The following is a 27,503-nucleotide window of genomic DNA, read 5'->3' as shown; positions in this document are numbered from 1 at the left end:
TTTTTCCCCTGAAAGGCAAGACATGAGAGAATGATGTGCAGATCTGCTGATCTGTGCGTTATTTATACAAACTTCTGGTTGCTCTTTATGCTGCTTTATCTATTCACACATTCATTTTACATAATTTTACATAATAATTTTACATCATAATGACAGCTGAGGCTGAAAACGTCACCTCTGCGTGCTGACCAGGAGGGAAAGGATTCAGCTCCTGCTGGTAGTTTTGCAGACCACAAAGCAAACTAAAGCCTGGCTTTTAAAGGGTTAATGTTCTCTTTCTCCACAGGCCTCTGATACTGTGAGTGATAACTCACAGATGTCGGTGTCAAAACACCCCAAACAGAGCTTACCGTCAGGACGACAGGAGCTGATCAACTGGGCGCAGGAGCACGGCTACGGATCAGTCACGTCTTACACACACACTGCTGTGGCGAACTTCTTCATCATCCGACTGAGAGAACCAGGTAACCTAAAGAGAAATCATGCTGAGCAGCCTCCTTCCTTTGAAACCTGCCTCATGCTGCTCGATGCTTCACTTCCGGAAGCAGTGGATCCCCTGGAGAGCAAACTTTCTCCAGAGCTCCTGGGTTTCATTCCTCAACTCGGATCGGGATCGCCGATGCGACAGTCTGATCTACCTTTACCATTCCCTCTACCTTTCCCTGGTGGTCTGCCCATCCTGGAGCCCGATGAGCCGAGGACTGTGCTGAACACTGGGTTCAGTGTGCAGTGTGAGGACAACAGGATGGTGGTCAGCGTTGAAAAAGAGAGCCTGCAGGTGAGCTGCAGCCAACGTTTACTTAAATATATGATCTTTCTGCCATCAGATCATGTAGCAGATGCTTGTCATGTGTAATATTATAAGTTATGTATGTCAAGAGTTTACGAGACAACCTCCAAAGTACTTTTTAATTATTCATTTCTTCTCTCTCATTTAATGCTCCGTAATGTTTTTTCCCTGAGTCTAAACAAGGAACACATAACAAAGACAGGCATTATAAGGCTCAAGCAGGCAGGAGCGCTCCAAGCATTTGGTGTCTGAGCGTGGGGACCGCTTGGTCGGCCCACATCACTGAATGGAAACTGGCGTGGTCTGTAATTAGGATCTGGACCACCTTGTGGGATTTGTTTATTCCTGAGAACTCAGAGTTTCACACAACGTTCTTTCCTTTTTTACTATTCTGAAAATGAGTTCATACAGAAAAACAGTTTTGATCTTCATCCAGCGCTGCTATGTTTCGATGTTTCCTCAGGCCAGTGGCTTTGATCGTGCCAACCTGACGCTGGAGGACCCAACATGCAAAGCAACAGTCAATGCTACCCACCACACGCTGGAAACGCCTCTGACTGGTTGTGAGACCATTGCTTTTCCAACGCTGGACGCCCTTCTCTATATTAACTATGTGAGTATATATCTAACATGGCTTCATTTTAACCAGCTTATGGCATAATTTTCTTTGTTTTCTGACTTTTTTGTGATTTAACCAATGTATGGTGACTTAAACTTTCACGACTATTTTTCCCATCATACTTCATGGATTTCCTTGTATTATCGAATTGTCAAAGAGGTGCACATTGCAGCTCAGTCACAGATGCTAGCTAGCATCAGAAGCCAGTGGTTGTTTACCAGCTTAAATAAGCCGCTACCTGCCTGCACAGGACCGAGCCAGCAAGCAGGCAACAGCAGTCGCTGACCTGCTTGGCCCGCATGCAGGAGCTCCTCAGGTTGAGCTAGCAGATGCTAGCTGTTAGCTTCCATCCACCTACGCAGGGATAAGCCGCTTAGAGAGTTAGCACGACTTGATTAATGGACAACCAAAAGTCTTTACTTTAGAAGCCAACATCCTCTGATGTCATGACTACACAAGCAGAAACAAACGTGTGTGTGTGTACCAGGAGGTTGGAGGTTTTGGAGAGACGTACAATATGCTATCATCGTAGCAACGCCTTTCCTGTGGAGGTTTGTGATTATTCAGTAGTGCATCATCGACTGGGCTCGTCTCGTCTAGATCTGCCCCTGAACCATAGACTGTATATAAAAGATGGATGGAGCCTCCGTGACGTCACCTGTAGGTTTCTGAAGAGCTGAATTGAAGCTCGGTGGGCGGTTCGTACCATCACCATCTTGGCAGGGTCATGCGTGTCGTCTCGCCAGGAAAATACAAATATGGGCAAAGAGGTGGAGCTGAGAGGGGGGCTGTGAGCGTCATGGTGGATGATTGACATCGAGCGAACTCCGAGCTTTCTGTAGCTAAGAGCTAACCGAGCTAAGCCGGAGATAACAGGAGATAACCAGCTAACGGAGGTAAGCAGGCTAAAGCTAAGTCACGTTGTTAACCGGCTAAAAACCGCGGTTGTTCTACGTTCTTCTGACTGGAAGCAGGAGATCGGGTACCTGTCAATCAAAAGGACACGTCCCTAAATATGCCAAACTTCGAGATTAAATTACTTTTAAACGGGCGAGTTAGAAAAAACATCCCCCCCCCCCCCCCCCACAGTTGTCATGAAGGTAAACCTGACCTATTAAACCTAAAATGTTTTTGCAGGCTGTAAACATGTTTATTCCTGCTGTAAACATGTTTATTCCTGCTGTAAACATGTTTATTCCTGCTGTGAAGTTGGTCTTTTTAACATGGGAGTCTATGGGGATTCGCTCTGTTTTGCAGCCCCTAGTGGATGAAGGGGGAACTGCAGTTTTATGCACTTCCGCATCGGCTTCACTTTTTTACCACCGGATGCTCCGTCCATCCATATACAGTCTATGCCTTATATATCTATGGTCTATGCTCTAAACAAACACGAAGCATCAGGAGGAGGAGAATCACACCAACAATCAGCTGAAATCTGTCCCCAAGTGAAGAATAACTTCATACAACGTTTAGCGCTTGTCTTTATGGGGTTCACATCCAACATTCCCGCTTATCTTCATTATGGAGGAATGCATTTGTTCAGCGTTTTTGTTCTGACAAGCAGGGATGAATCACTTCCTCTCTGGCCTCTTGAAATCTTTTGTGAGGGAAACTTTGGAACAACATTTTCTTTGGGACTAATGCAGACTGAAAACTTGGGTCCAAGTCCAAGGTCATCTTTTGTGTTTGGTGCCTGAATGCAGGGGCCACCCCCTGGCGGTTTATGTTCGTAGCCCGGCCCCCACCTATCACACATAATCAGTTTTGGCTGTTGTCACCGCGGTGCTGCAATGTGTTGGTTTAATTTTGCTCCGACTCCGGTCACAGGTCAGCTAACATTTGGTGCAGACTTCAAAACAGCCCTGTTAGTGCCACGGAGATGAACTCTCGTCGTTCAATCACCTTTTCTTGAGGCAGCAGGCTTATCTAAGGCCCTGACATGCTTCTGCTCTGCTGAGAAATTGGACACATGTTTTCTGCGAAAGCCACAGGATTTTTCCACATTTTAAGCGAGCATGTTTTGCTGCGGCCTCTCAGAGATTCACATCTCTGCCAGAGTTCGGCAACATTAAGAAAAACAAATGGGAAGTTTTCCTCTCACTTCTTAACATGTGCTTCAGGTTGTGTGGGTAAAAACTTGTCTGTGGACTGCAGGTTCTGATAAACCACTTTGAGAGTAAGAACGGGAGCGGTGGGCTGCTGGACGATGAGGACATGGAATCAGATCGCTTGTTGTCTCCGAAGGAGCCAACGGAGTCGGGAATGTTATCGGAACAAAGACTGCTCCAGTCAACCATCCCGGTGAGTCTGTCTAACCTACAAGACTTCATTTCCCAGAAGCCCTTGCAGCTGGTCAGACCATCTAACCTTGATGCTTCTCCATTTACCCTCCTGACTTACTTCCCATCCTGATTCCCTGCATGTTGCCGCGGTAACGTGCGTCTGAGCTCCGACGTTGCTGATTTAGCATTGAAATCTGATTGTTTTTCTTCTTCTTCTCTTAGTTTAACTGCACATACAGGAAGAAGCAGGAAATCCCAAAACCTCCTCCCAAACATTTTCCAGAGCCAGCCGGACGGTTTAACGTGGAGCTGTACAACACGCTGCCGATCACAGCTCCGTCCCGTCAGACCTTCTTCACCGTTGCACAAAATGACCAGGTGTTCGTGGAGGTATGCATTTCTAACACGCTAACCGTCATTTCTTCTGTTTTCTTCCTTTTTGCTCGTATCACTGCGACAAGCGGCGCCTTTCCTTTTTTGTGATTTAAAAAAAAAAAAAAAATTTATATTTATTTTTATTAATTTCCTTAGCTTGTGTGTGTTACGTTATTTTATTTATTTACTGTTATTCATATATTTGTTTTTACATTTACTTTATTATTTACATTTTTTCTTTTTAAATTTATCTTTGTTTTTTTTCCCTGTATTTATTTTGTTTTTTATTTTGTTTTTGTTTTAAAAACCAGATAAATACATTTAATGTGCTAATTTTTCTGTTATTGTTTGTGATTATTGTGTTCAAGTCCCACCCCTAATATATACATGTAATTTTACAGTAATCTATCTATCAGTATGATTCTGCCATCCCAGCATCACTGTTCATTCTTACCCTGCAGGAAACTTTTAGTCTGTTTCCACCTGCTGTTGGTGGAAAACTTCTTATCTAATATCATCATCATCATCATTTCTCCTTGCAGCATATTTTTTCCTGGGTTTTTTAGCGTATCAGTGTTTTATTTATCTTAAATAAAGATGTGAGGTCATGTGACGCAGCCGTCCCGACGTGGGAGTCAGAAAGTTGCTGTTTTCTGTTGTCGAGGCGGATCTGCTAAAACGAAGTGACTCTGCATTCAGAGTTCTCTGCAGTCTGGCTCCAGATATTTGCTTTGGAGCAGTAAGGATGTCAGAGGAGGCGAAGGTTCGTATTCTGGGTTCCTTTGAAGTGATGATTGATGGTGATACGAGCAGGAAATGCTTCACTGACAACGAGGACAAAGAGTTTTCTGTCTGAGTCGAGTTCTAACCTTCTGCTGAGAAGTCGCACCGTGCTGGGAGCCGACCCGAGGCCTCGGCCAGAAGGTGCACGAGTTCCCTGTGCAGCGGATGTTCTGGACATTTTATGTTCTAACTTAGATTTGAATGTATTTTATAATCATTAGCATATATTAATTTCTGATGGTTGTTGTGTAGGTGTGAAGAGGTGGTGCTGAACTGAAGGACTTAAGCTCGGTGTCTGTTTATTCTCCTTACAGACATAGCTGATGTGTAGATCTGAGATGTCTTCATTCAGACATTTGGGATGTGATTAACTAGATCTCCCTTCCTATGAAGAGTCTTCCAGCCAGTAGTAGACCAGCTGGTTTAGAATAACAGGTTTCTGCAAAGCTCCCAGTTGTTCTTCTAAATGCTTCATGTGTACGTTGTAGTTACGTTGGCTCGCCCGATGATGTTCCACCACCTTTTAGCTTCGATGTGGATTTCCACAATATTTATCTCCTTGGCTGCGAAATGCTTCTCTAGTTGTTTTGTAGGATGCTCGTAAGTGGACCAGTGGGTTGGTTGTTTCTATGGAAACGGCCGCAGATGAGCTGAAAGAAAAAAATGTCCTCAGAGTTTTGGGAAAATGTGAACTCGAACATTACAGTGATGTTTCACCTGATGAGGCGTTGAATCCGAACTTCATTCATTCTGATCATTTAAAATCTATTTTTTTCTAATGAAAGCTGCTCGTCTGTAAAGTAAAATCTGCTCAGAAACACTTCTAAGCTGGATTTATATGTCAGATCTTCGTATCTGAGGGTGACTTCTGATTATTCATGGTCAGACTTCTGCCTGCTCTCTGACTTTATAAACCAGAAATGAGATTTCTTGTGTTCAGGTAGAAAAACGTCTTCATACAAACTGTCAGGTTAAAGGTCAGCTGTGTCACCTGCCCAGGTGCACGAGGAGCCGGTAGAAACGCTCCCAGCTTTGTGGTTCTTTAAATCACCAGTTTAATCATGATGTCATGTCCACGGTGATGTTTGCTGCCGTGATGCAACCTGGGTTTGATTTGGGATCCAGGCATTGATATGAGGCGATATCACAGGAGATTTAACACAATCATCCACTCAAAATATTAAAGATATCCAGACGTAATCTGCTCTGCGAGCTCAGTCAGATGTGGAAACTAAAAACAAACCAGACGTCAAGATTTTCCTAAAGTCTCGGATAGTCGTAGAAAAACTCGTTCAGAATAAAGATCGTGTGAATTCTTCCTGCTGGATGTTAAAACTCCAGTTTCAGACTGGAAATGCTCTGAAGACTTCTTCCTTTTGAAGGAAACCAGAAGTCCTGCTGTCAGGAGCTTCCCGCCGTCGGACCCAGCCGTCTTCGCTCGTTTTCTTTGTGTTAAAGAGGAAATTAGACGGTATTTCGTGCTCCAGCTGAACGTCGGCTGGTTGGTGCGCTTCGGCTCCAGAAGCTTCTGGGAGAAAAAGTTTCGGCTCAACGGCGGTGAAAGTCACACAACTTTTGATGTTTTGTGTTGAAGATGTGAAGCTAAAATATTTTGTTCTCCGTTGTGCTAGTTCGTCTCCATAGCAACCCATTATAAACGCCGGGTTTCACTAAATGTAAAGTCAGTTTTTCCATGTGAATGTTTAAGAAGTCATTGGAGATATCGTAGCTGCGAGTGTGAGATGGTCCAACGTCCTGTGGAATCTGTGTGGAATGAGAAACGTTGAAGATGACGATGGATGAAGGCCTTTTCCAGTTTCTGTTCTTATTGAGAAAAATAAAGATGTGAAAAAGTTGAAGGTCTTTACCCGTCTCCTGAACGAGCCGCAGTACATGTTTTATTTAAAAAGCTTTAACATGTTGAAGAAAACTGAAGTTACTGGTTGTCAGAAAAGAAATGATAAATCTTCATAATTCTTTCATCTCTTCAGGTCACATCGAACACGTCGGACCCAGATCTGGGCTTCATCATCGTGTCCTGCACCATCACATCCGACTCCAACCCCCGCAAAGAGCTCTCAGACTCGCAGTCCCACGTGCTCATCGAGACGCTCTGTCCCAAGGATGACTCGGTCAGATTCCCCAACCCCAGCGACGTCCCCGTCTCCACAAACGGCAACAAACAGAGTTTCAGCTTCACCTTCGGCTCAAAGCTCAAACGTTCGGTTCTGTTCCTGCACTGTGAAATATCTCCGTGCACAAAGAGCTCCGAGAGGAACCGAGGACTGCCGGTGGTACGTAACGCAGTCGGCTCTGAGTAATAAACGTATCAACCTGTCCTCTCCAGCATCACGAGCAGGAGACCAAAAGGAGACGAGTTACTGTGACTAAACCTGCAAGACGGTAATAAGCATGAGTGTGAGAAGTTTCTGTCCCACAGAGACGAGACGGACGTCTTCCAGAGTTTCTGTCCCACAGAGACGAGACGGACGTCTTCCAGAGTTTCTGTCCCACAGAGACGAGACAGACGTCTTCCAGAGTTTCTGTCCCACAGAGATGAGACAGACGTCTTCCAGAGTTTCTGTCCCACAGAGACGAGACAGACGTCTTCCAGAGTTTCTGTCCCACAGAGACGAGACGGACGTCTTCCAGAGTTTCTGTCCCACAGAGACGAGACAGACGTCTTCCAGAGTTTCTGTCCCACAGAGATGAGACAGACGTCTTCCAGAGTTTCTGTCCCACAGAGACGAGACAGACGTCTTCCAGAGTTTCTGTCCCACAGAGACGAGACAGACGTCTTCCAGAGTTTCTGTCCCACAGAGACGAGACGGACGTCTTCCAGAGTTTCTGTCCCACAGAGACGAGACGGACGTCTTCCAGAGTTTCTGTCCCACAGAGACGAGACAGACGTCTTCCAGAGTTTCTGTCCCACAGAGACGAGACAGAGGTCTTCCAGAGTTTCTGTCCCACAGAGACGAGACGGACGTCTTCCAGAGTTTCTGTCCCACAGAGATGAGACGGACGTCTTCCAGAGTTTCTGTCCCACAGAGACGAGACGGACGTCTTCCAGAGTTTCTGTCCCACAGAGACGAGACGGACGTCTTCCAGAGTTTCTGTCCCACAGAGACGAGACGGACGTCTTCCAGAGTTTCTGTCCCACAGTGACGAGACGGACGTCTTCCAGAGTTTCTGTCCCACAGAGACGAGACAGACGTCTTCCAGAGTTTCTGTCCCACAGAGACGAGACTGACGTCTCTCTAACCAGCAGAGTCTCTGCTTCCATGTGACGCCTTATGTGGAGACATAATCAGAATGTGTAATGTGGACGGGGACGTTGCCGTGTTCCTGTTCGGGGTTTGTCCTCAGAGTCTCCGCTGACTTTCTGGAGCCATGTTGCTATGCTACATATTAGCATAGCAACTTCCTGCTGTCTGGACTAAACGGATCTGGAGTTCCCAGTCGAGAAGATCTTGATGATGCAGCTGCAGCCCTTAGAAGCAAAAACAAAGTTTAAGTTGTAGAAATGAAAGTCATATTGTTTCTTTTGATCATAAGGAGCCATAACCCTTCCTTTGGTCTGTCTGAGTGGAGCGTTATCCGCTGCAACATCCAGCTGACCCGGTTTCTAATCCTCTTCCTTATCTTTGCAGTGCCTGCAACCCAGCGACTCCTGTGGTTCTGTTAATGTGAACGACATCATGATGATGAAGATGAACGCCCAGGTGTCCACGAAGACGCTGCTTGTAGTTGACAGCGAGACGCCTTCAGGTTGGTGAAAGCAGAACAGAAACATTGTTTTCAGCTTCTCAGACGTGTGCAGCGCGTTCCTGCAGGACTGCGCCATTCCTTACCGCGGCGGTAAGGAACGGCGCGGCAGGAAGGAACCGCCGTTCCATACCGCGGTGGTAAGGAACGGCGCGGCAGGAAGGAACCGCCGTTCCATACCGCGGCGGTAAGGAACGGCGCGTTCCTGCACGCGGCGGTAAGGAACGGCGCGGAAGGAACGCGGCGGGAAGCCAGGAGGCTGGTCTGAAGGTGGAGGAGGCTCAGATTGAAGATTAGACCAAAACCACACATCACCTTCCCACATCTGGTTGTGATCAGCTGCAGAGCGTGCATGTGTGCAGCCGTACAACGCTTTACGCCGGCATCTGTACACGAGAGTGTGTGATCGTCTGCAGTAGACGGGCGTGTGCTAACGCTGAGGCCCAGTTCTGCTGTTCTGGACCGGTCCACGCAGACGGAGATGTGGAAAAAGAGGAGTCATGCAGCACTGAGCTCCAGTTTTCAGTTAAGCCCTTCGCTGTGGCCTCCCTTTTCCACAAGACGGAGGGGGGGGCGGGGAGCGGCGGTCCTCTCGTTGGGTTTGGGAGCACAGCCAGAACCGAAAGGCCCCTCGGTCAGCCTCCATCTAGTTCTTCATTCATCCACTCGCCGGATCAGAGCGTCTCAGGGGCTAAGTGAGATCTGAGGGGGGTAGAAGCCCGCGGGAGGCGGGGTCAGGAGTTAACCGCCTTCACACTGGACTAATTATGAGCCAAACCCAGAGGGGCTGATATCATGGGCTGTGGTCACAATGAGTCAACCGTGTTTGCCTCAATTTTTTATCAGTGACATCATTTTAATCAGGAAGATGAGACACCATGACGGCTGGTTGCAGGAGGGGCGACCGCGAGCGGTTGACGTGATGGGATCGGGGTCGTCGGGCAGGACAGCGGCTCCGCAGATCTTCTGGATTTCTTACTTTCTAATTGGGCCTCCTGTTTCATTGTTGGCCAAACATACTGCAAGCATTGTGCCACATTTCAGAAAACACACACACACACACACACACACACACACACACACACACCAGTGTTGATGCTGCAGATAGTAGAAGACGAAGCTACTCTGCTCTGCCCACACTGATATGCCAGTGCAGCGGGTTTATTTTCCATGGAGCTGCATAAATAAACACAAATATCCCAGAAACATGATGGGAAAAAACTGGCAAACAAAACAAACAACCCTTTGAGGGCCTGCAGTTCTACACTGGACATCATCCCAGAGAGCTACAAATCAAAGGCCAGTTGTGGAAAAACATAGCAGCCTCGAGGCTCGGCCATCAAAAGCAGCTTTACTGCTTCACAACATCAAGAAATGACATAAATGAGATCTTTCTTTATGGATCTTTTAATGTTCAGAAAAGCTGAAGTTAATCGGACTGGTTGGCAGGAAGGCTCGTAGCTCTACTCCAGTACAATTAATGTTCGTTTTGCATTGAGGAAGGAGGAAAGTTAGGCTTTTTAAATAGAACGTACTTTAGCTGCAGTGTGTGAAATATGAACGTTCAGACCCCTCAGGTTGCTTATCTCATTAACTGCTATAAATATCTGATCAGTTCTCCTTAAACCTGCTGAATGAGGCGCTGTGGCTTTCCAAACTGGCTGTCCTGACATGCAGCAGCTGTCTCTACGGTTAAATGCAAACCTTTACAAGCTAAAGGAAGCGCTAACACCTCGTAGCTGGTTCAGCTCCAGCTGTGTCTGCGCCGACATCAGTGGTGAGCAAAGTTCAAAGTTGAAGCAAAACAAAACGTGATGCAGAGCTGCTCGTTCCTCGGAGAGCAGGCTTCCATAAACGCATGACGTTTCTGAGATATCAGCGCTGTTTATGAAACGCTGGCGGCAGCTTCGAGCTGCAGACGTAAGCTGTGAGTTTAACGCCTCGTTTCCATCAGTCTCAGCTCGTCTCAACTTAACTCACCTCGACTTGTCTCAGCTTGGTCCGGTTTCCATTACCAGGTCTAAAAGGGGCGGGGTTTGTGTGAAATCACTGTCACGTCAGTGTTGTGCACGACAAGCTCTATAACAACACGGGACCTCGAGGCAATCTGCTACTTGGCTTGCCGGTCGCTGACTATAAAACGTCTCCATCTGTTGGAACGACTTCCAGCCTCGTCTGTTTGATCCACTCCGACATTCGTGGTCCTTGACCTGCCGATCGTCACTTTGAGCTTCATCAGCTTCTCTCAACGCCGCTGGAAACTCAGCTGCTAGCCGTAGACATCGAGTCAGAATGCTCTTGATCGATTTTCATTTCGTGTCGCTCCATCTGGTTCCCTCTGTATCCTTTCCTCAGCAACCAATGACATGTCTCCACCTCCACCGACGTCACTAGGCCTGTCGCAATAAGCAATAAGTTTGCTGGATGGAATATTTTTCATTTCTTTCTTTTCTCTCTTGCTCACTCCGAGCGCATTTGTTTTAAGACAATATGAACTAAACACCACAACACAACAAGCTTCCATCTGAACTTAAAACACAATCATCAGTCAGTTTTATCCCAGCTGGGAATAAAAATACATAAATAATCTGCCTGGATGAACAGACATGTTAATAAAGGGCAATTCCACAACTTTACAATGACATGAAAAACGACATTCTACCATTCCAGCTCTGGTCCAGTCCAGACATGTCTCCTTATATGAGCTGACCGTAGACGATGTAACTGTGTTACACGGTGGTCAGAGACCAGATGTTCCAGATAAACACGTTGCTAAAACCCCAGGAGAAGTCCTGATGTGTTTCAGCAGACTGGGGACTGGATCAGCATTAACTAGTCTGCACATTGAGCTAAATGTTCTTTAGAAACTAAAGCATGTTGATCTGTGAAAGTGTGTACTTGCATTGTTATGGCTTTATTGTTATTTTAGATGAAAATGATCAAAATTACAACAATAATCACTCAGCGCAATATTATCGTTTATCACAATAATTTCTGAGACAATTAATCACATGGCAGAATTTGTTACGGTGACCGGCCTAGACGTTACACACAACCCGACTCGGCTTGCTTGGGCTGAGGAGTTACAAACCCTGCAAACCGAGGCGAGTTAAGCTGAGACGAGCTGATACTGATGGAAACGGGCCGTAACTCTGAGGCTGATGTCTGGTCGTGTTAAATGTCCTGCAGCAGGACGTTCTCCACTTCTCAGCCTCACACGTCCATCACCATCCACTTGATCCGCCCTGCCAGTACAGAGTCCGTCCCCAGTTTTCCTCCAGAACTCTCATGTTCTCTGTGACGGCATCAAACATTTGCTGCAGATGTGAGCTTTGTGACATGGTGCATCATCCTGCTGGAAGTTTCCATCAGAAGATGCTACACTGTGCTCAGAAAGGGATGGACATGGTCAGCAGCAGGACTCAGGTAGTCCCCCCAGCAGATGTGTGGTTTCATCCCAGCATGGATCAGCAGCTGCTGTGCTCGGGGATGAAGTCACCGCCGCTGGTAGGATCCCTGGTTGTAGCTTTCCATCCATCTGAAGACGTGCAGATCAGTCGCTACTGGAGCATGGCCTCTGTTTGGACCCTTCAGTCCCACCATTAGTTCCTCTTTCCATCTTCTGTGGTCACGTTTAGATAAGTCAGGATCCCAGCCTCGGTCTGCCGTCTGGCTGGCTGATTGCATGTTTGTGTTTACAGCGGTAGAGGAGATGGAAGAGACGGTGTGCACGGTGACTGTAAGTCCTAAAGAGAACATTACACTGCTGTGTTTTTGTGTCCCGCTGCCTGCGAGGCTGAAAGTGTAGCTGGCCTCTTGCTACATTCTTAGCATAATAAGTCTCCTGTGACAGATAACGCCAGGGCGATGGGGGGGGGGGGCAGAGAGGACGTCCTCTGGCCGTCATCCCCTCTGAAATGAAAGTCTTCTCTGATGACCTGTCATCGTCCATTATGGGAGATGAAAACTCAGAGGTGTTCTTTCCGAGAATAGCAGCCATTGTGCAGCAGAGCTGGACCCGGACCAGCTCGGCCTCTTTGGCGCGGCCCGACACAAGCGCCTTTGTAACGTTTGTTAAGGCATCATTACGGCTAATTTCACTTTTGAAAGGCTTCCAGATGGCTTGAAATAAACGAGGTGAGCATAACGGCTGGGAGTCGACAGGTTTATCCACCAGAGACCGTCGCAGCGTGAAGAATAGCTGCTCTTTCAGTGTTTTCCTGCTTCAGCTTTCTGCATCACATTCCTCAGAGCAGCTTATCAGCACAGTGCCGTATCAGCAATCTGTTTCTGGGTTTTCTGGCTGACATGGTGACTCAGAGCGCGGATCGTCTTACATTTAATAAATCACAAGTCAGAATATGTACCATACATCTGTATGCATCAGAGTTTTCCTCTCTTCTCTTTGCAGATCCTCCTGTAAAGCCTGAAGAAGGCCAGATGTATGTTCTGAACACGGCCACGCTGGTCGGGATCACCTTTGCAGCCTTTTTGATCGGGGCCCTGTTGACTGGAGCGCTGTGGTGCATCTACTCATACACAGGTAGGTCCTTTACCTGACCCCAGCTCACCTCTCCGCTGTAATGAAAAGATAAGACGTGAAGGAATGTGTGTGCGTCTCTGTGCCAGCAGCGTGCCGCTGCCATTGCCAAACATCCTGTCGCTGATGGGAGCTGCTTCACAATAACATATCGACTCCTCTACTGTAAATATATCCTGTTGGTCAGCAGCGAGAGCTCCTCTCTTTCCTGCCTTTGAATGTTTTGGGGGCTGCGGGTGGTCAGCAAATGTTTGCAGCACAATGGCTGGAGACGAGCTGGAAATTCCCCTTGTTGGGTTTAGTGGGCGCTCACAGGAAGAGACACAATCTGTCCATTAGATGCCAAGACCTTCCCCAACGTCCCCTTTCTGCCGACCCTGACCGACCCCTGAGAGGAAGTGCGCTGCCTGCTGAGTTCACGGCTGCATGTTTGGGCCCAGTTCTGATGGTCTGACCGGCGGTCCGCTGGGCCACTGACCTGCTGCAAGCTGATTGATGAGCTTTCCGTGGAAGCTGACGTTTACAACGAGCCGCTTGTAGAAGCGCTCACCGAGCAGGGTTTCATTTAGTAAATATCAGCTGTAGTGATGCTTATCTTTATCACAATATTTTCCTTTTTATTTCAGTTCTGTGGATTTTCAAGTGAAGGAAGAAACGTGATACGTACTTTTCCAAAGATGGATGTCAGAATATGTGAACATTAACCCTTACAGCTCTTCTTTCTTTGGTTGTTTCTGTTTTTAATGTAAAACTACATGAAGAAGTTGAAGCTTTTTCTCCCAGTCAGCCTGCAGATGTGATGTTTTCAGCCTCAGCTGTCAGATTCTGAGGCTAAAATGATGTAAAATGAAATGAACGTATGAATAGAAAAAGCAGCATAAAGAGCAACCAGAAGTGTGTAGAAATAGCACACAGATCAGCAGATCTGCACATCATTCTCTCACGTCTTGGCTTTCAGGAGAAAAAATACTGAAAAACAACATTACTTACTTATTTACACTTTTTGTTAGCAAACTACTCTGACATTTATTGCTAAATGTGAGACTTGAGCTTGCAGACAGATTCATGTTAACACACACTGCTGCGTCACAAAACCAGGAATTCATTCGCTAAAAGAAAAAGAAGTGGTCCGAGTCCAGATCCCTGTGGGACACCTCTGAAAATTTCCACAGTGCATCTAACTTAAAACAAACACACAACACACACCGTTTCCATGTTTCCACACTTCTACTACTATCTACCTGCTATCCTCACTGCAGCACCTCCACCTCAGCTGCATCCCAAACGTCTTCTTGGCTTTATTCCAGCCATAGAGGATCATTATTTTCCTGCTTTTCTCATCACTTGTTGATCTTTGGCTGCTCCTGATTGGACGTTACCATCAGTTTAAGCTCTCTGATTGGTGGAAAGTCTGACAGGAAGTGTCTTCATCATCATGTCCAGGTGGAAATAGAGGTGTCTTAGCAACATGGTAGTGATGGTGATGAAGATGTGATAAATAATGGTGGATTTACCATCTAGAGTCTCTGAATAAACACTACATGTTGTGTCTGGATTGTAAACCTCCTGGACGGAGAGAAACGCTGGAAAAACCTCCGTAGACCAGCTGGAGGGTCACATGACCATCACAGAATTCCACTCTGCTGGTCCTGAAGGAACTGATGATGATGATGATGGAAGTGCTGGTGATTTATCAGAGTTTTAATGGTTCAACATGGGCAGAAGTTTGAGATAAAGTCACATGTTCCTGTTTGTGTCAGTGAAGTAGGTCACTGCAGGTGTGTGTTTCCCAGCACTGACCGAAATGACCTAATATGGCAGCATTTACAGGAAACCCCAAGAATGAGAAAAGAGAGCAAAAACTCCAAAAATGTGTGTTTTAAACCCAAATACAGAGCAGTGAGTCATCAGATGGAGTATGGTCTTATATCCCGGAGGCCAAAAGCCTTTTTTTTTTTTTTTTCCTTGTTTAAATGGTTTATGTAGGAGATGATGGACTTGCAGTTGTTCTACTTTTTATTCTAGTTTATTCCTGGTTCTGTATTAAAACAATAATGTAGCTGCTCTACACAGAAACTGTATCAGACAGTTTGCTTATTGTTTGGGGCCGTGCAGACGGACTGTGATGCAGTCAGGAACAAACGAATCATCAGTCAGACCTGTTTCATCCCTGACATGAAGAGAACGTTTCACCTGCTCTGGATCTGAGCTGCCTTTAACATGCTGACATTACGGACGGGTCCGAACCACCTCTGTCTCTGGAAACTGGACCTGAACCTACAGCTGACTTTATGCCATCTCGTTGGCTCAGAGATTCATGCCCAGCCGGCTGAAACGTGACGGATGGAGACATCTGTTACCACTGCCTTCACATGCAGTGAGATTGTCTGCATTTATCTCTTAGATCTTCGTAAATATCGTTAAAGTTTCCTCCGACAGATGAGGTGAGTCCCTTCGTTTTGCAGCGGTCCTGACAGGGAAAACCCTCCGTTCTGAACATTAGCAGGACTGCGGGGCCTGGAAGAGGGAAACAGATGACCTGTCATAGATGCTAGCAGCCACTCGAACACGCAGCTTTAGCACAAAGTAAACTGTTGATAACTGATCTTTGTAGGCGACAGGCGGGTGTCCTCTTCATCTATCTGCTGTGAATGAAGTTAGAAAGCAAAGAGCAGAATAATGGGACAAGAAACAAATTAAAAACATACTTGGCTTTATTTCAAAGCTCTTCGTTGTCAACAACTCTTTTTGGACAGGCACAAAGAACTTTTATTTGTCGCTCATTTGAGCCTCAGATCAAGAGAGTTTACGATGTGAAATGCTTATTTAGACTTAAAACAATAAACTGGTGGTTTGAGCTTCAGTCGCTGGTCTCTGCTGTTTGTTCTGCTTCATCTACTCAAGCTGGGATGATTGATTCCAGAAAACAAAGCGAGAAAAGGAAAGCAAGGTCCCATGAACAGGGAAACATCTTCTCTTCTTTAGGAAGGAGGTGAGAAGATGGTTCATCTGATATTTTCTCTCTGCTCTCTTAGTAAGAAAACGGTTTAGGTCAGATTATTCTTAAATATGCTAAAAACCTCCTGATAAAAGCTGGATTGGAGGCTTTCTTATGTGGCCTTTTACACAACTTTAGCCATAAAAGCACAATCACCTACATCATCATCAGTTCCTTCAGGACCAACAGTGTGTAACTGTGTGGTGGTCATGTGACCCTCCAGCTGGTCTACGGAGGTTTTCCAGCATTTCTCTCCGTCCAGGAGGTTTACAATCCAGACACAACATGTAGTGTTTATTCAGAGACTCTAGATGGTAAATCCACCATTATTTATCACATCTTCATCACCATCACTACCATGTTGCTAAGAGATCTCTATTTCCACCTGGACATGATGATGAAGACACTTCCTGTCAGACTTTCCACCAATCAGAGAGCTTAAACTGACGGTAATGTCCAATCAGGAGCAGCAGATTAAAAGGGTGTTCAAAAATCACAACATCATATCAGATAATTAAAATAAAATAATCCTGCTGCAGACCGATGACAGTGACTCAGAAAGTTGCGTATCATCTGCATAACTGTTATCATCGATGTTATAGTTCTGTGATATTTGACCCAAAAGGAGGACATAAGAGTTAAAGTGAAGAGCTCCAAGAACTGACCTTTGAGGGACTCCACAAGTCATTGTCTTATTCTTTTTTATTATTATTATTATTATTATTATTATTATTATTGTTATTGTTATTATTATTATTGTTGTTATGATTATTCATTCATTTCATTCAATAGATCAAAACACATTTTAAAATCTGAACGTATTTTCAAGTTTAAGGTTAAGTCAAGAAAGTGTTTTTATACATGGTTGCACCAAAATGCAACAGTTTGAGTAGACTTATTGAGGATAGCAGGTAGATAGTAGCAGGAAGAAGTGTGTAAACATGGAAACTGTGTGTGTGTGTGTGTGTTTCAGACGTGAGAGAATGATGTGCAGATGAGAAAAGGCTTGGTCACTGCTGATCTGTTTTTCTACAAACTTCTGGCTGCTCTTTATGCTGCTTTATCTATTCATACATTCATTTTACATCATTTTAGTCTCAGAATCTGACAGCTGAGGCTGGAAACATTACATCTGCATGCTGACTGGGAGGAAGAGGTTCAGATTTTTCTGGTAGAGTTCCAGAAAAAAGGGAACATAAACCTTGTAGTCGTAAAAAACAAAAAGAGCATCCTGAGGACAGATGATAAATGAGAACTCTGCAGTCTACAATTTGCTGCTTTCACCTGATCAGTTTTAAAGTCTGTCCATTTTCTCTTTGTCGCTTTGGTCCACTTTGGTCCCTTGTGTTTAGGTGGGACAGCTGGCCAGAAGCCGGTCAAGAAGCCTCCGCCTGCCTCACACAACAGCAGTGCAGCTCCCAGCATCGGCAGCACGCAGAGCACGCCATGCTCCAGCAGCAGCACGGCGTAGCCGAGGACGCCATGCTGCTGCACCAGAGAGAGAGAGAGAGAGAGACTGGGTTGTTGGTCATGAAAAAAAAAAAAAAATCATTTTTTGTATGAAACTGATGCCACTTCCTGCAGCTGCAGACAGATGTTCTGTCTGTAGAGAAGCAGACGCAGCCTCGCCTCTCTACGGGACATTTTCCTCTCAATCCAAATGCTGCTTTCTGCAACATCACAGCCACCTTTCCCAGTCTGATTTAGGCTGCACCAAGCCGGCGCGCTTCCTGAGTGAGGACAGGCGTCACGCCTGCAGTGATGAGGAAGTAATAATGTTGATGGCTGGCCCGTGACACGTTACTTCCACAAAACCCAAAAGGTAATAAAGGAAATGAACAACCACTAGAGCGAGGACAAATGTGCAGTATGAGCGAGAGTCCTGATGCAGAGACGATGGCTTTTAGAGGACATGAATGTACAGCAGAAGAGAAAACGCCAAAAAATGTGAAATAAAAATGTGAAAGGTGCAGATAGATTCCAGCTTTTATCATCAGTTCGTGCAAACGAGTCGGCAAAGTTACTTTACAGTAGAGATTTCAGACGCATTTCTCCTGATACACGTTCCAGAGCGCACACTAAACATCTCTAAACCATCCAGACTGGTTCCAGCAGCGTCTCACACTCGGCTCGCTGTCTCCTTTCTTACCGAGGAGCTGCCTGATAGAAATCACCGACAACGTCACAGAGTGCTTTGAAAAGAAGAAGCTGCATGCAGGAGGCTGCAGCTGCAGCTGCCTCTGGGACCTACTGGACCTCAGTCTGCCTCATACCAGACTGGATCCACAATCCAGACAGGTCTTTGTGAAGGGCTGCGATGGAATGTTAAATAATTTCAATCCTTTTTGGCGATCGGTAAAGTTAATCTCACTTCCATGTAGAAGCATGGTTGGTAAAACAAACGTGGATGAGACCTGCTTTGTGGCCTCGGTTGTGCACGCACAGTGGTGTAGTGGTCCCTCGAGAAGTGAGTAGACGAATTGTTTTGCCCTTGTTATAAAAAACAAACAAACAAAAATACAAGGCCCGGAAAAACGTTGTAAATGTTTTAGTAAAAAGTGACATTTAAGACTACTTTATTTAGTTCACCCCAAAAATCCATCGGTATATTTGCTCATTGTCACATAATTTGTGCTCTTTTCACGGAGGAAGAGTTATGAAATTACGAAACAGATACCGGCACATAGAGCTGGTGAGAGACAGGCTCATAGACCGATATGCATATATCTCCATGACGTCTATGTTCAGGCTAAAGTTGATGCAGCTGATGGTTAGCTGCACCAGTGTATCATCGGTAGCATTAGTTAAGCTTCTGGGAGACGTAGCTACATGTGTAGGGATGTTTGTAACTATAAAAGCAGCATCACAGGGGGTTTAGAAGTGTGTATACTCTATGCTGACTGAAAAAGAAGTGGGTATACCCGCGTATACCTGGACTACACCACTGTGCACGCACCTCTGTGACGATGCAGCTCAGAAATCCCTCTGTAGTCCCACAGCGAGACTGTCCAGGTTCAGGTTGGCCTCTTACTCACCTGGTAGTCGTCCCCGTGGCGAGACCCCCACAGGAGATACTCCAGACAGAATATTTGTATTTGGCAGACAAATATATCAGTAACTATCAACATTATAAACAGAATAAAAAACAAGTCAGCGTGATTTTGCTCAGCAGCCATTTTATTTAGTGCTAATAAAAAGAAAAATTGTCTGAAATGAAGCTAACAGTGTTAGCATGCTCTGTGGTCTGCATGGCAGCTGTGCAAGGTGTCGACCGGTGTTGTTCACAGTTAATTAGAAAAGTAAACATTTTTCCAGACGGCAGCAGGAAAATGTGTGAATCGCTGTGGTTTCTGTGGACAGTTTGAACACAGCCTTCATGTCCTCCATGTTGCGCAGCTTCGCGGGGAAGTTACTGGGTCCCTTTAAAAGCTGCTGTTTATTTCCATGTCAGAACCAGAGGAATGCGTCTAAATTCTTATCTAAGTGCGATCAGAGCATATTGATTATTGTCTCATGGCTCTGTGTCACTTAAAATGCTGGATCACTGTGTCATTAGCCTAGCTTAGCATAACACATAGAGCCGGTATAGCATTTAAACACCGTTATGAACAGTTTCAGCAGAAAATTCACTCCTTAAACACCAAACTGTCAACTTGGATTTTATTCAGATTACAAGTGAGTTCATTTCTTTAAATTTCTTTAAATTTTTGTTTTTTTAAGATAACAAAGCCAGGCATGAGACGGTTAGCCTAGCTTAGCATTACACATAGAGCCAGTTTAGCATTTAAACACTGTTATGAATACTTTCAGCAGAAAATCCACTCCTTAAACACCAAACTGTCAACCTGGATTTTCTTCAGATTACTAGTGAGTATAATTTTTTTTGTTTTTCTTTTTAGATAAAGTCAAGCATGAGACTGTTAGCCTAGCTTAGCATCAAGACATGATAGCAGCTCTTCTGTTTATTTATTTTTTTTTAAATAAAAAAAAAAGCTCAGTATTTACAGATTACACCTGTTCAAATCTCAAAAGTGTTTTTTTTTTGTGTATTTTTTTTTTTATTTTTCTCTGTGAGCTGTGTGTTTTCAGTCTGGACACTGAGTTATGCTAATTAGCCTCCATCAGACACAAGTGTTTCATCTTCACAAACTTTTATGGAGAATCGTGTCTAAAAGTTTAGTGTTTCTCCTTTTTACATTACTTGTAAATTATGTGAATATTGTAAATATTCAGAACTGTTACGATGCAACATGTGTGAAAGTTCACCTTCCTTTCTGGAAGGGACACAATTAGCAGTGTGAGGTGAATCAATGCGGCAGTAAAATATGGTTCAGTTGATGGAAAGCTTTAAACTGAGGTTTTATTTTCTGAACAGGCGAATAAATCATGGCTTAGTCCACATAAATGGAATTAATCGAGAGGCTAAGTAAAGAATTTGGCAGGTTTCTGGTTGAAATGACTAAGTTTAGGTGAGATTATTCAGCTGATTGTTCTTTTACCAGACGAAACACAAGTTTTTCTATTTTGTTCTTTTTACGAAGGCGAGCAAACACCGTGTCTGGTTTTCTGATCCCACTTGTTTAAATTTTGGCACTGATAGTGTTAAATAAGCTGCAGCCAAAAGTCATTGTTTCTGACGACACAACAGTTGTTTATATGCGTGTGTGTGAATGTGTGTATACATGTGTGTCGGGGGACAAACTGGGGTGTTAACTGTGTCTCTGATAAGAAAAAAGAGAGAGAATGTATTTTATCTCATTCGGATCTTTCTTTACTTCTGTAAACTTGTGTAAAACTTTTTATAAAGTATAAATAGATATATTTGTGTAAAAAAAAAATATATTTTGAAATATATTTAGCAGAAAATTTTATTGTATTTTGTGTTTGTAAGTACTGTGAATTATAGATTTGCTCAAACAGGAAATGTATTTGGGAAACTTACAATGTCCTTTGCAGTCTTGTGCCATGTTTTATTCGAGATTATAAATATAACTATCATATAGAAAATGTCTGATGAATATATTATATAAATTTGTAATGGTTGATGTGGCTTTTTAAGGGATGTTAACGAGTATTATGGATTATAAACTACACATACTTATCACATGGTGTGATGTTGCCAGTTTCTCTGTTGTACTGATTCATTATTGAAGATGCTCCATTTTTTCCCCTTTTTGCAAGTGGAAGCAAAACCAACAATAATTTAAATTGGATATAAGTTTAAAGCCGTAGCTCTAAATAATAATTTCAAATTCCATTGGTAAAGCTGGATTAATGTTTCGTCAGTTTAACCCCGATGTGTCCGTCCCAGCAACGACTCCTTGCCTGGTTTCCCCCGATAAGACGTGAAACTGACGCTGTTTCCCGTCTCCAGAAGGCTTTTATGAGCTGTCATATTTGGGGTTTCACTTATTGACTGTATCTAATCCATATCCCCAGTGTACCTACCCCCCTGTGCTGTGGAGTGGCTGATCCTCGCGTTATGAGCTGGATCTAATCTACATGGTTACGACACATTTGGGAGTCATTCCTAACAATTTATTGTGATTCATGAGTTAAAATGTCAGTTTTCTTGCCCCAGTGGATGCTGGGAAAACTCCCACCACGTTCCCATCTCATGATATCAGTTGATCAGAAATTGCTGAAATTGGAGCAAATTCCATAAATGTTGTTTTGTTTTTCCTACATTTGAACTACCTCAGAAGTTTATGTGAATGTGTGTGTCTGTGCTGTATTTTCTATGATTTTGGGCCTCGTCGTTTTCCTGCCGTCAAGGTTTAATGTCGGCTCAGATGAAGCTTCCCCTTCACGCCACCGATGGGTTTTTATAAAGGTTTTAAACTACAGTTAGCCGTTTTTGTTCATGAAACCTTTTATATGCTGTAAATATGCATGACGTTTGTATTCCCATAATGTTCAATAAAGTTTTTCATGACCGTCCAGAAGCGGTTTTTCTGTGAATCCTCCCGGCCGCGGTGCTGGGAGTGGACGTGTGGAAACCTCCGTCTGGATGTGGGGTTAATGGGGCGAGGAGCAGTGATGAGGTGTTGGGCTCTCCTCTGGTGATGAAGTCATGACTCGATTCTGGTGACCTCATGGCGTGACACAGACCATGTGGACCTCTGGCAGAAGGAGGGAGGGGACTTTGCCCCCCCCCCCCCCCCCCCCCCCCCGCCGTCAGCATCTTTGTTTGTGATTAAAGCTCCCTCCAGACGGCTGCAGGCAGCGTGACTTGGAGTAAACTGGAAAAAGTGAGACGCCATCATGGCATCCTCGTATCTCCAACACGCATCGCTCTTTTCACTTTGAGTCCAACTGATGACTAACTTTAGTAATAAACAGACCTCATCGGTCCCTCGATTGTGATGTCATTGTTTTCATTTCCAGCTTTCCCTTTTTGGTACCTGGAAGGCAGTTCTGTTGTTCTGCAGCTAATCTGTTTAGGACCCATGTTCCCCAGACAACGGAGCCAAAATCTTTCTCTCCTTTTTGCTGATAAGATGTCAAACGCTGATGTGGAAGTATGCAGACCGGACCTCGGTTGTAAACTGATTAAGATGTTTTGTCTCTTTGCTGTTGAGCAACATCAGGAGGTGAGGAGACCAGATGAGCGTCTGATGATCCTCCACCAACATGAAAGTCTGATTTCATAACCGATTCGCCATTTTTCACCTCTGAAGTGAACGTTGACGGCTGTGGTGACGCCGTCAACCGCAGCCTGACCTGCTGTAGCTCCACACATCTCATCAATCTTCTTCATCAGTGCTTCCCAAGCTGGATTCTGGTGGGACCCCCGAAGCTTTGAAAATCTGCTGTAAAATCTCTTCTCAGTCCAAAAAGAAGCGACTAATGAGGCTGCAGCTTCTGCTTCCAATCAGCTTCCATCGAGGAACAAACACCGAACACATCATTCGTCCTTGTTTTATATTTGAAACTGGTGCGACTCCATCCCAACATCATCACCATGTGCATCCCAATACACATGCAGGAATGTCATATAGTCTCGTCCAGCAGAGAAATATTCTGCTAGCTTTAGTTACTTTATTAATTCTAGTAAATTCCTTCCGCCTCTGACATGGTTTTTATGAATTTATGGTTTTATGATGTTCGGACCAGGAAACTGCACCATTCCAGGTCAGGTGAGTCATGAGGTTGTAAACAAGTTCATGAGAGTATGAGGTAAAAAATAAAGCCAGGACCACAACCAACACCGGGTTCTCATCAGGTCTCCTACTTGTTCCCCTTCCAGGCCCAAGCTGCAAAAGTCTCATGCATGGAACGTCCGGTCTAAGATCGTACCGAGAAGCCTTCAGACAGCATCCATTAATCCACACACACTTCATTAAATGCAATATGAATATATAAAACATGGAAATGCACATTTACCCACCTTTCCAGACACTCGAAGCACCAAGTCCACGTTTGAACCAGTAACCCTTTTACTGGGAAGTGAAGTGCTGAGTCTAATTTATCACAGCTGTGTTCATATGAACCAGTTCATTCTAGACAGGAAACCAGTAGATCCCATCAAATCTGCTCTTTGATTTAATCCTCCACCCTGAGCTGTACCGGGACACCGTGGAGAGAAAAACCAGAACCAGCAAGGCGGTCCATCTTCTGGACGGCTGGAGATGGGAGGACAGGAAAGAGGGTCGACCCAAACTCTGAGAAAGAAGAAGAGAAACTCAAAACAATAACAATAATGTTGTATATATGGAGAGTAAAGAGAGCAGCGACAAGCCCAGTGCATCATGGGACGTCTCCCAGCAGCCTCGGCCTGTAGCAGCAGGGATGGATCAGGGTCTCCGAGCCAGACCTGACTAGAAGGTCTGGCTTGGATGAAACTAACTTCATGTATACACAGAATCTGCCAAAACACAGTAATATTTCATAAAATTATGTTGCATTTATACACTTATCTGTCTTAAAACAAGATCTTAAGTTGAATGTGCTCATCTGAAGATAATCTTTAGGTTAAACACATTTTCATGACAATACACGATTTATCAAAGTTTCTTTCTCTTTTTAAAAATAAAGCCAAAATAAATTCAGAAAAGAAGAAACGAGAGGGAAGTAATTCTTTTCTTAGCTGAGCTGAAACTTCAGCTTCTCATCACAGCTGCTTATTATCCTGCACAGAAATATGAGGAGTTTCACATTTCTGCCATAAAACAACTGTGTTTGCTGACTTGCAGATTCTGGTCTGGTTGTGGCACATGGGTGCTGTATGAGCTCATTACTCCATTTATTTATTTATGTTTCATGGATTTGAGGCCCTCGTACTGATCTGCAATACACTGAAGTGATTCCAGTTGGAAAAAACTTCTGTTCATAAAAAACACTAACAGGCCAGGTCATTTTCCCTCATCCCTATGAAACACACACACACACACACTGCAGACTTTTGACTGATTCGCTGCCACCATCTAAGATGAGAATAAAACTTCATGACTCTTCATTTGCAACGTTTAGACAAGTTTACGTCCATTTTCCAGACTGAGGATAAAATCAGACAGAAAACTTCAAGTAACAGACTCATCACAGAGAGATGAATTCATCCAGATTGTTCAGAATTTACACCTTCCATCTCCCAGAGGTCTGACTGTGAAAATAAGTCTGAGTGGGGAGTTTACATTCCCGCTGCTGTGGCTGCAGTCGGAGCGTTTGAAGTGCACGAGGCTCGTGCAGGCACATCATTCATTTATACTCAACCAACTTGTGGCTTCAGCCTCTAACCACTCTGAGAAGCTGCTTCTAATCCATAAAACACACAAACAGATTAAAATGTCCTGGTTTTATTCAGCCTGGATTAATCCGGAACAAGGAGATGGCTGCACGGAAAAACGGATTCATTCTGTTCAACTCAGAGTAGGATGGATGCAGGTTGGCTGCAGGATGGATGCGGGTTGGATGTAGGTTGGATGTAGGTTGGATGCAGGTTGTTCCTGAGTGATGCAGGTTGGATGCAGGTTGGATGTAGGTTGGATGCAGGTTGTTCCTGAGTGATGCAGGTTGGATGTAGGTTGGATGCAGGTTGGATGTAGGTTGGATGCAGGTTGTTCCTGAGTGATGCAGGTTGGATGCAGGTTGGATGTAGGTTGGATGCAGGTTGGATGCAGGTTGGATGTAGGTTGGATGCAGGTTGTTCCTGAGTGATGCAGGTTGGATGCAGGTTGGATGTAGGTTGGATGCAGGTTGTTCCTGAGTGATGCAGGTTGGATGCAGGTTGGATGTAGGTTGGATGCAGGTTGTTCCTGAGTGATGCAGGTTGGATGCAGGTTGGATGTAGGTTGGATGCAGGTTGGATGCAGGTTGGATGTAGGTTGGATGCAGGTTGGATGCAGGTTGGATGTAGGTTGGATGCAGGTTGTTCCTGAGTGATGCAGGTTGGATGCAGGTTGGATGCAGGTTGGATGCAGGTTGTTCCTGAGTGATGCAGGTTGGATGCAGGTTGGATGTAGGTTGGATGCAGGTTGGATGCAGGTTGGATGTAGGTTGGAGGCAGGTTGGATGCAGGTTGGATGTAGGTTGGATGCAGGTTGTTCCTGAGTGATGCAGGTTGGATGCAGGTTGGATGCAGGTTGGATGTAGGTTGGATGCAGGTTGTTCCTGAGTGATGCAGGTTGGATGCAGGTTGGATGCAGGTTGGATGTAGGTTGGATGCAGGTTGTTCCTGAGTGATGCAGGAAAGATTGGAACTTAATAAAACCTAAATGAGTCTCATCAGGCCTCTGAAGCAGATAAATAAATCAATAAAACTGAATAGGAGTAAAGATCCTGAGCTGTGTGATGAGGATGAAGGTGAAAGTTGTGTTGGGAGAACTGGGAGAACAAACTGGTTCTGAAATGGCGAAGCTGAAAATGCATGTTTTAGTTACACATCGACCCGTTATCTTCAGGAGGAATGGGTCGCAGAAAAGGTTCTCTCCTCTGGGATTTCTTCCTGGAACATGATCTCTGCTACGTTTCCCTCCAACTTTCCTGAAAAACACAGCTCCCCTCGCTGCCAGGGCACACGAGCAACACACAGCCCAGCGCCGTGAGAGACGGCCAGACTCTATTCAGATATGTTTTTCCATCCAGAATCCTGTATGGAGACCCGCCTCCGTGGGCCTCCAGGGTTCAAACCTGCGGTGCAACCGAGCTAAATAAGCCAGCTCCAAGTACCCACTCCTAACTCCAACCAGATGTCTGCCTTCTGCTAATAACCAGAAAACACACCTTTCCTACGATTGGTGCAGCGGTTGCCCCAGCTGATCGGTGGAAGCTGTCATCCAGAAACCAGATGTGCAGACCGGAGTAGAAATGATGCTGACAGCCTGAGGCAGCACTGAAAGGTGACGGGAGCAGAGGTGTGACGTAGCGTGGAGAGAAAAGCTGCTCTGAAGACACAAACGCAGAGAGACAAGGCCAGATCCCTCACAGTACAAGCTGCAGGAAAAAAACTGTATTCCTGCATAAATAAGTCATAAAGTCCAATCTGATCTTCATGTAGGTCACAATATCTATCTATCTATCTATCTATTAATCTATCTATCTATCTATCTATCTATCTATCTATCTATCTATCTATCTATCTATCTATCCATCAGATATATATGTATATATATATATATATATATATATATATATATGTATGAAGTATACAAACACAATGTTTATTTCAGATTAATCCCCTAACAAATGCTGTTTTAAGCAGTAAATATAAACATTCCACACATCAGATATATATGTATATATATATATATATATATATATATATATATATATATATATATATATATATATATATATATATATATATATATATATATATATATATATGTATATATATATATATATATATATATATATATATATATATATATATATATATATATATATATATGTATATATATATATATATATATATATATATATATATATATATATATATATATATATATATATATATATATATATGTATGAAGTATACAAACACAATGTTTATTTCAGATTAATCCCCTAACAAATGCTGTTTTAAGCAGTAAATATAAACATTCCACACATCAGATATATATGTATATATATATATATATATATATATATATATATATATATATATATATATATATATATATATATATATATATATATATATGTATATATATATATATATATATATATATATATATATATATATATATATATATATATATATATATATGTATGAAGTATACAAACACAATGATTATTTCAGATTAATCCCCTAACAAATGCTGTTTTAAGCAGTAAATATAAACATTCCACACATGCATGGAAAATCCTTCTGCAGAGAAAAACATGGTGGTGAATTTGGTGTGAACTCCATT

General features: G+C 44.0%; 1 protein-coding gene across 2 annotated transcripts in view; it reads left to right on the top strand.

Annotated features, from left to right (window-relative positions):
• Positions 1 to 22,091, top strand: part of tgfbr3 (transforming growth factor, beta receptor III) — a 96,309-nt gene extending 74,218 nt beyond the window's left edge. For both annotated transcript variants that reach the window (XM_079245317.1, XM_079245316.1), the window contains exons 8-16: positions 287 to 464; positions 549 to 778; positions 1,254 to 1,403; positions 3,564 to 3,710; positions 3,914 to 4,081; positions 6,841 to 7,143; positions 8,500 to 8,617; positions 13,026 to 13,157; positions 17,505 to 22,091. In XM_079245317.1, coding sequence (XP_079101443.1) covers positions 287 to 464; positions 549 to 778; positions 1,254 to 1,403; positions 3,564 to 3,710; positions 3,914 to 4,081; positions 6,841 to 7,143; positions 8,500 to 8,617; positions 13,026 to 13,157; positions 17,505 to 17,623 — 1,545 coding nt within the window. In that variant the 3' untranslated portion in view covers positions 17,624 to 22,091. The remainder of the gene's footprint in view (positions 1 to 286; positions 465 to 548; positions 779 to 1,253; positions 1,404 to 3,563; positions 3,711 to 3,913; positions 4,082 to 6,840; positions 7,144 to 8,499; positions 8,618 to 13,025; positions 13,158 to 17,504) is intronic.
• Positions 22,092 to 27,503: the final 5,412 nt, after the last annotated feature.

Source organism: Telmatherina bonti (genome assembly GCF_933228915.1).
Source record: "Telmatherina bonti genome assembly, chromosome: 8".
Classification (NCBI taxonomy): Eukaryota; Metazoa; Chordata; class Actinopteri; order Atheriniformes; family Telmatherinidae; genus Telmatherina; species Telmatherina bonti.
Note: the sequence above shows the minus strand (reverse complement) of the source record. Positions and strands in the feature narration are given on the sequence as shown.